The sequence below is a fragment of the Neolamprologus multifasciatus genome, chromosome 5, assembly GCF_963576455.1.
Source record: "Neolamprologus multifasciatus chromosome 5, fNeoMul1.2, whole genome shotgun sequence".
NCBI lineage: Eukaryota > Metazoa > Chordata > Actinopteri > Cichliformes > Cichlidae > Neolamprologus > Neolamprologus multifasciatus.
The window spans coordinates 36,862,350-36,873,710 of NC_140443.1; the positions used below are offsets into that span (position 1 = coordinate 36,862,350).

At 39.8% G+C, this 11,361-nt stretch overlaps 1 protein-coding gene across 1 annotated transcript; it reads right to left on the bottom strand.

The window, feature by feature from the left end:
* Window positions 1-1,259: 1,259 nt before the first annotated feature.
* On the bottom strand, window positions 1,260-8,728 carry LOC146519255 (acidic mammalian chitinase-like). The gene is made up of 12 exons (XM_085161409.1): window positions 8,631-8,728; window positions 8,252-8,343; window positions 7,145-7,174; window positions 6,862-7,066; window positions 4,476-4,532; window positions 4,221-4,386; window positions 3,596-3,720; window positions 3,324-3,447; window positions 2,151-2,333; window positions 1,862-1,978; window positions 1,613-1,739; window positions 1,260-1,518 (listed from the first exon to the last, which is right to left on the bottom strand). The coding sequence occupies exons 2-12, from the start codon at window positions 8,268-8,270 to the stop codon at window positions 1,310-1,312; spliced, it is 1,362 nt and encodes a 453-aa protein (XP_085017535.1). The 5' UTR covers window positions 8,271-8,343; window positions 8,631-8,728; the 3' UTR covers window positions 1,260-1,309.
* Between the last annotated feature and the right edge of the window lie 2,633 nt (window positions 8,729-11,361).

Below are 11,361 nucleotides of genomic sequence, written 5' to 3' on the forward strand. Positions count from 1 at the left end.
GAAATAGATGTCACTTCCAGGTGGCTCATATATATTTAGTAACGTGACTGGATTCCCCTCAATATTTTCCCTTACTAAAATAAATCGCCCCTCCTTATCACTTATCTCAAATAGTTTTTCAAAGTGTAGTTTGCCTGATAGAAGGATAGCCAGTCCTCTCCTTTGTCCAGGCACTTGGTATTTTTCAAGCTTCTCATGCTCCTCCTTCCTGATAGCGATATCACTTGATATAGCTACATCTACCACTACAGCCATCTTCTTTTGCTTGTCGACCGCTAATATGTTCAGTTGGTTAGCCATTGTCTATCTGTATATGTAAGTCAAAAACCCTGGGGGTTGTCTCTCATTTTTTGACTTTGGGAGTGGCAATGTCATACTCGGCTTAGATGTTCCTGTATACTATGCAGCTACTTCGTTATGGTGTTGCATGTATGCTCTGCCTGCTAGCGACTTGCAGCCTGCTGTTATGCACTGATTTGTCTCAGAGGCATCTTTACATCGCCTGCATCTGGGGCTTGCCCGATACCAAAAGTAAATGGGCAGTTGACTCAATGACATAATGAAGGAATTGCCCAAACCTGCCCATGAAATAGCCTTTATCAGTTAAGCAGATAAAGTCCTGGAGTTGATATAAGGTGTGGTGCCTGCATTTGGAAGGTTTTCTGTAAACAGACAAAAGAAGCTCTACATGTAGGTGAAACAAGCCATCCTTAAAACAGAAAAAAAAACATCTGACAAATTGCTACAATATTAGAAGTGGCAAAAACAGCTTGATGATACATCCTGGAAAAATGTTTGTTACATCCTGAGAAAGAAGGAAAGCGCAACACAAAAAGACCTGGACGTCCACAGCAGATAACAGAGGTGGATGATCACAGAATCATTTCCATGGTCAAGTGAAACCCCTTTACAACAGCCAACCAAGTGAACAACAAAAAGTGATTGCTGCCTAAACCTAATAACTGACTGGGCCACCCTTTTAGCAGCAGCAACTGCAATCGAGGGGGGTGCATCACTTTTTCAAATAGGGTCATGTATGTTTGTATTTTTCCCCCCTAATAATAATAAACATCCTCAAAATGTTGAACATTTTGAACATTTGTTCAGCGATCTGAGACATTTGAGTGTGACAAACATACAAAAAAACAAATAGAAATCAGGAAGTGAACAATTTTTCACGCCACCGTATATTCTGTTCCTGCTAAAACCCAGGATGTTTTAGCATGAGCTGTGAAAAGATCTTACTGAAACATAGCCAATTGCCTTAAACATTTATTATGTTGTGCTCTGTAGTTTATGTTGCTGTGGCTCAGGGCCAGTTGCAGCACTTGCAGGAGTCCCAGTAGATGAGGCCAGGCTGGCAGCGGTGCAGGTAGGTGTTTCCCTGGGAGCACTGGAAGAAGGTGGTTTTGTCGGCTGGGTTTTCATATAACCCATCAGGACGGCCACGGCAGAAGTCAGCACTTGGGTCCCTAGTGGTGGTAGGGCGTGGAGTGGTGGTGGGCTTTGGCGTAAAGCCTGCACAATGAGACATGAAAAAATAAAAGTTGCACACAGCAAGAGATTTTTTAAAATCAAATCTAAGTTAGTGAAGCTAATTTACAGTAATTACCCATCAACATTCTGAGGTGGTTGATAAGAGGATATGTGCCAGCTGAGCAGAAGTATCCACTGAAGTCATCCATATCCAGAGTCCACACATGGGCGCCTCCCAAGTTGTTGGCAGTCATCCATTGAACCTACAGGACAGCAATATAAGGAAGCAAGAACTCTTAGAATAATTACAGGTACAATTCAATAGAGCACAACAAAAATGAATAAAAAGCATAGCTTTTCTTGTTTTAGCACAGAAATTCTTTACCTTGGAAGAATAGCTGCGCTTGTCATCATAGCCCAACCAGGAACTCCCATAGGTGGCATATGGAACCTCTTGTTCAGAGATCCACCCAAGAGTAGCAGTATTAATGAAGTCACAGATCTGATAAGAGGGACACAAAGACCTGCATCAGATAACAGTGAATTTGTGATAGTGATACTCTATAGCTGTATATAATTGCCCACAGATGTTAGTCAAGGGTAATAATAGATATTTTGAGGAATAGATGACTTTTAGCATATACCAATCAGAGCTTTTTAAGAACCTTTTGTACCTCATAGAAGGCCCAGAATCCAGCAGTTTGAGTGTAGGGTCCAGGGTTTGCAGGGCCATTAGCTGGTGCTCCTAGGCCATTAGCACCACTGCTAAGACGGTAGGTTCTTCCATAAGTAGGGAAACCTAGCAGCAGCTTTCCAGATGGTGCTCCCAGGGATATCCAATAGAATACAGCGGAGTTCTACAAAAAAGGAAAGGAAACTTCATTTCAACTGTAAATCTGTACCAAATTCTTCAGAATTTATTATTTCTTTACCAGCTTTACCTGTTTCTCTGAATCTCCTTTAGAGATCAGTTAGACAGAGAAGTTGTAAGACATACAGATTTTTATATATATATATTTGTCTTGATTCTGTCCACGAAACACCTTCATAGCAGTTTCCACAAGCACTGCATCTGTACTTCCCCAGTCTCTTCCTCCACCCTTACCACTCTTCTATGAACTCTGTTCTTCAACTTCCACAATTTAATCATTGGCACTACCTTCACCTATTTCCTCTTCATCCCAAAGTCATCTTATAGAACGCTATCTAGTTCTGCCTGGCTAAGGCAGATAGGACACCACTTTGCAGTGTCCTATCTTTTTCTGTAACTTCTGTATAAGATGCAGTCCACCTTTATACACCTTCCTCCACTCATATGCCACCTTATGTTCCTCCCTCTTCTTGTTATACATGTTCCCTACAGCCATTTACATCCTTTTCGCAAGACTGACTGCCATCTGTCCTTCTACATTTCTCTCCTTAACATCATACCTACCCAACACCTACTCATCACCTTGTCCCCTTCACCTACATTTCAACTGAAGTCTGCTCCAATCGCCACTTTCTCCCCACAGGGGGCATACTCCACCACTTCATCCAACTTGCTCCAGAATTCCTCTTTCCTTAATCATTAATCGAATCTAGTGTCTAGAATCTTAGTGTTTCCAAATTTTTCTCATCAGTATGAAAAATCCTTTTTTTAATTTCACATTTAAAAATGTCTTGATGCAGTCTCAATCATCCAGGAAAATAAATCTCCAAAAGTTGATTCTTTTGGAATTCAGATGAACAGAATCAACTTTTGGACACATTTTTTTAAAAAAAATGTTTTTACAGTTATTATGAAATCAGTATTCATTATTATTCATTCACATGAACACAGTGAAAGATGTAGATGTGTTTCTTACTATATTGTAATGAATTTGTGAACCAGGGTCCACAGAGCTACTGTAAAGAGGGCTGTTGTGTCCAGTTACTGCCTCCCAGTGTCCGTGGAAGTCATAGGTCATGATGTTGATGAAGTCAAAGTGTCTGTTGGGTTTTTATTGAACAGTAAATGTAAAATGGGGTTTTGTGTCATTTGAAGTGAGTAATAGTGATATATCTATTTCAGTACACGACACCTACTTTATGGATTGGTGTTACTTTGTTGAAAATGTGCATTCATGCTTAAACTTACGGTGCAATCTTGTTAACTTCGTATGCTCTGTCAATGGTCTGACGGATTCCAGCAACACTGGCCGACAGCAGCAGCTGACTCCTCCCGCTGTCTTTTGCATCATCCTCAAAGGCTTTGGCCAGCTCCTATAGACACACCAAACTAAAGCATCTTAGATCCAGTTAGTTTCACCGGTCACACCCTGGCATCATTAACAACAGAGGTGTTGAATCAAGAAACCGTATCTAACCTTTTTGTTGTTGTTTTTTTCAATGCCACTAGGTATATCAGTAGCACAAACAGACCAAATACTGTAATATGATCATGTATTGGTAGATTTTAATGTGTCCGCACTGTGCTAGTCTACTGCAGTAAAAGAAACAAGACATGCAGTATGGCCTGGGCCACATTTTATTTAATGTCTTTGTGAGGTTTACTATATGGGCCCTACATAAAGGTATATAGACTGTTCTATTTTAACAGGATTGGCTGACTTTTCTAGTAACAAAATTGCAATGCACTAGTTAATAACAGATGACATATAATAACATTTAAGAAGGATAAACATTACAATACAAAAATAATACACCATTATAATACATTAGTATTGTATTGAAAATTTAAGGGCAATGTGAGCTGTGTTTACCGTGACCAATAGAGTAAATTTCTCTTTGTCCCCCACTGGGCTGCCATTGTGTCCAGGATATTCCCAGTCCAGGTTTAGCCCATCAAAATTGTGGGTGTGAAGGAAACTGATAACAGAACTGATGAAGGCTGCACGACTCTCAGGTCTGGCAACCATAGCAATGAATCTGGTGCGATGCAGGGAAAAAGAACCGTAATAAAGGAAGGTTTTTGAAATAGATATGAAAATATGAAAACTGGTGTAGATGGAACTCACGGGCTGACTCCATTGACTGTTCCTCCAACAGTCAGCAGAGTCTTCAAAGCAGGGTTGCTGGTAATAGAAAGGCAGAGAAAAGACAGGACCTTAAATAATTCAAGAACACTTTACCCCCATTTATACTCCCAATGACTGTGTATTTCACAGTCATGGGTTGCCTGGAGAATTAATAATGGCTTATGTCATACAGTTATATATATATATAATATTCTTAGCCATAATTTTATTAAATTTTTTGCTCAACATTTTAATGAGATCTGAAAAAGGATTCTGCACACAACAGAATCCTGAACAATCCACCGAAAAGGGCAGAAGCAGGTTGGAAGGCTGGTTGCAGTAGGACTGGGTGATAATTATAGAGGTTTTCTGATGGATTTAGATGGTACACCATGATAATGATAAATATTGTAGTAGCTCCATTTAGATAAAATTGAATGGGAAAATCTGTTTTTTGCTATATTTGGTGATTAAATACCTGATAAATACAGATGCTGCTTTAACACACTGATGCTCACATTCTGTCATATTGCCAGTATGTCCAGCTCAATTACTTGCTTTCTACATATAGATCCTACTGTAATTCAAGCTTTTTGTTGCACACTTTTTCTCTGGCATCTTTTTGAATTCTTAGCACCACTTAATAGCTAACTCAGATTGTAACTTAACTTTTGCCATAATCAAAGTACTGACCTTATACTGATGCAAATGAAAAGAAAATCTGTCAAAAAGTGGCACTGAGGCTTGATGTTTCTGGGTCGAGGGTTCTAATTTGTCACGGGTATGACCTTTGCTTGATGTTCTTCATCCAAAAACATGTTCATGTGTAGTTTAAGATCCTGGAAAGACTCCTTTGTTTATTATAAGTTATTTACTTTCATCCTAATTAATTCTAAATAATGAAAAAATGTTGGGATGGGATTAGAGATCACAGATACAGTCATGGTGAAAAAAATGACTTCTTCTTCTAAGGTTTGACATATTAGGACATAATAAAAAACCTTCTCTTAACAGGTGTTAAAATTGGATGAACACAACATGAGATTAACAACAACACATCACATATTACACCATATCATCATATAAAACACAAAAAATCTTAGCCAAAGTGCAGAAGTGGTGTGTGAAAACTAGGTGCACCCCAGGATTTAGCAATAACTGCATGATGTCATCAGTCTCTCACATTATTGTGGACTAATTTTGGCTCTTATTCACTATTTCTTTGCAACTTTGCATCAATTCATTGAGGTTGCGAGTGTTTACGCACAGCTTTCTTAACCTTTTGAATTCCAGGGCTATTCTGAGGCTCCTGCTTGAAGGTGACATGCCCAAAAAGCGCTTTGAGCGCTATGGGAGAGTAGAAAAGCACCACAGAAGAATCAGTACATTTACCTAAAATGAACTGATTAACTCTCACCAAAAAGAATCAAAGTATGGACATTACCTGCAGAAAGATCAATGCTACTGAAGTGAAACAGAGCAATGTTACAGAGGTTTAAATAGATAAATGTAGTGTTTTGCAATTTGGTACAAATGGTACCATCTATGAAAGTGGAAAGTTCTTAGGTATTGAATAGCAGTTGGTGGTGATCATAGAAACGGTTTGTGAGGTTTTACCTGAGATTGTAACGTTTCTGTGGATACCATACATGTCTATATTTAAACAACAGACCTGGTGGCACAGCCCATGAAACCAAATGTTCCCTCTCTGCTCCCAGTACCAGGGGCATCAGGGTTCAACAGGTTAAGGTCCTGCACAGAACTGTAATCAGGTTGAAGTCTAATCTTTGAAAAGCTGATGGAGCACCATTCAACCATTCTGTTGTAGACTTGCCTTCATGCTTGTGCTTTGACCAAGCTTTAGCTAACCAACAGCCTCATAATTGACTGTATAATGCTACACAGTGGAGTTCATGGTTGACACAATGACCAGGTAACCAGAATCTGTGGCTGCAAAACAAGCCCAGATCATCACCCCTCTACCTCATACCAACTGTCAAGCACGGCTGTGCTTGGTCTTTGTACTAATACGCTAACATGCTTTTGTCAAACGGAGCACCATGCATTTTGGCCATTTTTACACTTTGGTCTTGTCTGTTCAGAGAACAATGATCAAGAAGTTGTGGTTTGTTCAGATGCTGTTTTGCTGAGCTAAGTCATGCTTCCATTTTTGTTTTACAGAGAAGAGGCTTTCTTATTTCTCCTCACCCAACCAAACAACCATACTTTTGATTTTCAATTACTCACCTGCCTCCAACTCAGCCTATCTCTTCTGTAACATCAACCATCTCTTAAAGTGGGTCTACTGTCTTTTTACTGTGACTGTCGTAGTTGTCTAAATTAACATTGGTGCCCAGTCTGACTCTCTATGACTGAGTAAACTCACACATTCTTGAGGCTGTTGAGGCTGCTGTACAGCTGCGGATCATTCCACTCAATGGGGCTGATCTGGTTGAAGCTGTTAATGGTGGCCAGAGCGTAGATGACATGGGTGCACAGGAAGGGATCGATGTTGTCTGGAGTGAATTTGCCAGCACTTGGTCTGTACTGGGCCCAGTTGGTCATATGACACACCAGCTTACTAGATGAAACTGAAGGAAGACACATTCGGTTTTCTCTGTAACCATCATGGTGATGAGATGACTCGATCACTAAATACAAATACTTACCATTATGTAGAATGAATAGAATGCCCAGAGCTGAGAAAGAGATGGAAAAAAAGCAAATCGGGTTACCTAGAAACTATAAAACTTAGAGACAACATAGAATACAGAAGATCATGTCACAAATTCCATCCATCATTTTTCTGCTGCCTAATCAAGGTTGCAGCAGTCTAAGTAGCAGTACAAGCTGAGATGCCAGGACCTCTCCCTTCCCTGTCACTTCCTCCAGCTCTGTGTGGGAACACCGAGGTATTGTCAAGGGAGCTGACAGATTTAATCTCTCCAGCATACCCGGGGTCTGTCCTGAAGCCTAGATTCCTGGAACACCTCACCTAGGAGACACCAAATAGGCATCCTAATCAGACGTCTAAATAACTTCCATTTGCTCATTTTCATGTGGGGGGACTAGGGACTCTACTTTGAGCCCCTCCCGAAGGGCCTCCAAGGTCCACACCCTATCTCCACGGGTGAGGTCAGACACCCAATGGAGGAAGTCTATTTACGTCGCATTTTTAACTCTTTCTTTGAGGCAGTTTTACTCACGGACAGAGTTGAGAATAGGAATGTAGCCTGACCAGTAAAATGAACAGCATCACTTTCATTCCCATCTGTCTCTGCCTCACAACAAACATGAACCACTGCCAATGCCAGACCAATACGCGTCTCAATTTCCCACCTTGAGAAACTCATCCACCCCAGGGGCCCTGCCACCGAACCCCTCCCAAAATTTTGTTCAGTTATGGCTGACCAGACCCAAACTAAACTTATCTTGTAATACTTGTCAGCTGCCTCCAGTCTAATAACAGGATACTGTTGGCATACTGCGCTCCGAGTCACACTCCTCAGTCTCTATGTTATTGTCCTGAGCAGGAAAAGGAAGTCCTCAGCTAGGACACCTTCCACCAGCTCATGTTGGGACTACAAACAGGGGTCATACTCTGAACTGTTCAGCACAAACAGTCAGGGCCTGTTTCAGCCAAACCATATTTAACCTGTACCTCTCAAACTACTTACTTCTCCTTATGCTCTACTTCTGAATAAATAAACAAAGGATGACTATTGTATAAATGGATGAATAAATGAATGTAATATTTAATGAAATTTGGCATTTACCTATGAGGAGTTTCCCCATGTTGCTTTCAGGAGGTTCCACGGGTTTCCTTTCGTAGAAGTGAACTTCCAAATGAGTGAATCAGTTTCATTCACTGGCACACAAGTAACAAAATCAGACATTAAGTGCTGTCACAGAAACATTTTTTCGCTAATTAACTAGCTAAGTTTCACTTGAGCAAAATTTTACAGACTGCGTTTTACAAACGGACAAACCTTAGATTAAACTCTGATGCACTTGTAACAATTAATTATTAAAACATACATAATAAAAAAACCTAATAACTAATTTATCTTTAATTTTAGGCTTACATGTAGCTACTATAAAATACACTACAAGCAACCAAACCATCCCAGACCAAAACAATGATGATCTCATTACCGTTCGACAAGAAGAACTGAAGCAGATTTGAGAGCTTGTTTGAGTTGGTCAGATTTATATCATCTTAATGACTAATAGAAGGTGTCAAAGTGCAGCTGATAAGAGCTCAGAGTGGTGGGAGTCTACTCGAGTAGCCAGGTTATTAGGCGCATTGGGACACAATGTGCCTAATAACCCCCCACCCCCTTCTAGTAAGACCTGCCAAGCCCAGTTAAGAATTTGACCCAATTAGATAAGTAACTGATATCGCAATGATAACTGTAATCAGCTTTTACTTAGTCACTGGAATTTACCAATGATCATCAAACAAACCCTACAATAATAGATTGCTCTATTATTGTAGAAGTACAGTGACTTGAGGCAACTTTTGTTTGAATTGAATTCAAAACTATTAGCATTCATTCCCAGGTGAGCATGAATATCCACAGCAAAGACACGAGAGCTGTAGTTACACATTACAAATTAATTCAAAGTAGTGTTAAAACAAGGATAGATTTGTATTAAAAGTACAAGTCACAAAATACAGCTATATCCAGCTGTATATAAAGTAACTACATACAGTACAGTTAGCTATCCTTAACCTTTAAGCAAGCAGCCTAAATATGAATTTGTCACTAATCAGGCACAACATTAAAAATATCTGCTTAGTGATCTATAGGTCTGTCACTAAAACAATTCTGATCAGATGATTATCAGAACTGAATCTTTCACAGCAGAACACTGCACAGTAACAAGATGCTAGTCTACATCTATCATGTTATATCACACCATATTTCATTATTAGTTAGCAGAATTTACTGTTATTAATTCACAAAGATACAATATACGCTGATTACAGTTAGCATTGCAACATCAGCTACTTATCTGATTGGTCAAATTCCTAACTGGATTTGGAAGATCTTACAAAGAGTTGGGGTGGGACTGCTGGGAATCCAGTCTGAACTCTTATCACCTGCTCTTTGACATTGACATTAAGATGATAGAAATGTGACCACATCAAACAAGCCCTGAAGTCTGCACAACTTTAAAACCACTGATCATCAGTTTGTGTTCTGTTGTGAAAGATTCAGTTCTGACAATCATCTGATCAAAATCAGCTTAGTCTCACAAAACAGATATATACAATATTACGCAGGTGGTTTTAAGGTTGTGCCACAAGCGAAGGGTCACTGAATGTCAGTGAAAAGTAGATCCCAGTGATCACCATTACTAAGAACATTGCCTCAATGTAGAGTCAACTACTGCTTTTTTCATTTTTTTTATAAAAATGAATTAAAACTGATAATACAATTTGGGGTCTGTGATATTACTCATTACTGCTCTTGTATTTAAGTTTGTGTCCTATTGGCAGGTTTGGTCACACACTGGCCTTAACACACTGGGTAGCATTAGCAATTTATAACACTGGTGTTGGGGTTTGGTTTGTTTTCAAGGAAATGCATGGCTTTTCTCCTGTATCTCAATTTGAGTGAATATTTAAGATTGGATCCATTGGATTCACCCAGGAATGATTTAGGAGTGAGAAGGAACAATAAAGGAATAGTTCACTCAAGAGAGCTCTGACTGTTTGTCAGCCTGGCTACAGAGCTGAAGAGAAACCTGGGGTTGTTCTTATTTTCTTCAATCAGTGATGAGTAGTAAGATGTTCTGGCTTTGCAGAGGGCTTTCTTATAAACCAGCAAACTATTTCTCCAGGCTAAATGATGATCCTCTAAATTTGTGACACGCCATTTCCTCTCCAGATTACGAGTCATCTGCTTTAGGGTACGTGTTTGAGAATTATACCACGGAGTCAGTTACTTCTGATTAGAGACCTTAGTTTTCACTGGAGCTACAGTATCCAGAGTCGTACGTAGTGAGGAGGTGAAATTATTAACAAGATGATCGACCTCTGTTGGGGTAGCGTTCAGATAGCTGCTCTGCTCTGTCTTGGTACAGGGCATTGACGATGATAACAGTGGGTGGATTATATTCTTAAACTTAGCTACAGCACTTTCAGAAAGACATCTACTGTGATAAAGTATACTCTCCACTGCTGTGTAATCAATTATTGTAAATGTAAATGTTATCAGGAAATGATCAGACAGGAGAGGGTTTTCTAGAGTGTGATTAAAGTGGTGGGTGGGTTCTTTTACATTTTGAGAGAAGCCAATTGAGTCTTATAACAGATTAAATGCCATGTTGAGGCTGTCATTTTTAGCATCTACATGGATGTTAAAATCACCCACAATGGGATGGCTGTAGCTCAGGTGGTAGAGCAGGTCGGCTACTAATTGGAAGGTTGGTGGTTCCATCCCAGTCTGCATGCCAAATATCCTTGAGCAAGATACTAACCCCATGTTGCTCTCCGATGTATACATCGGAGTATGAATGTGTATGAATGTTAGATAGGGAGCACTTAACAACTTAGTAAAAGTGAATGGGTGAATGAACAAGTTGCATAAAGTACTCTGTCTGAGTGCTCAGACAGAGTAGAAAACCTTTATATAAGAACCAGTCCATTTACCATAATTATTTTATCTGAGCTCAGAACTAAATCAGATAAAAAGTCTGAGAAATCAGACAGAAACTCTGTGTAAGGCCCAGGCGGACGATAGATGATAACAAGTAAGACTGGTTTCTGAGTTTTACAGCTGGGGTGGACGAGGCTAAGCATCAGGCTTTTAAATGAACTAAAAGTCTGTCTGGGTCTTTGGTTGAGTAATAGGCTGGTGTGAAAAATTGCTGCCAC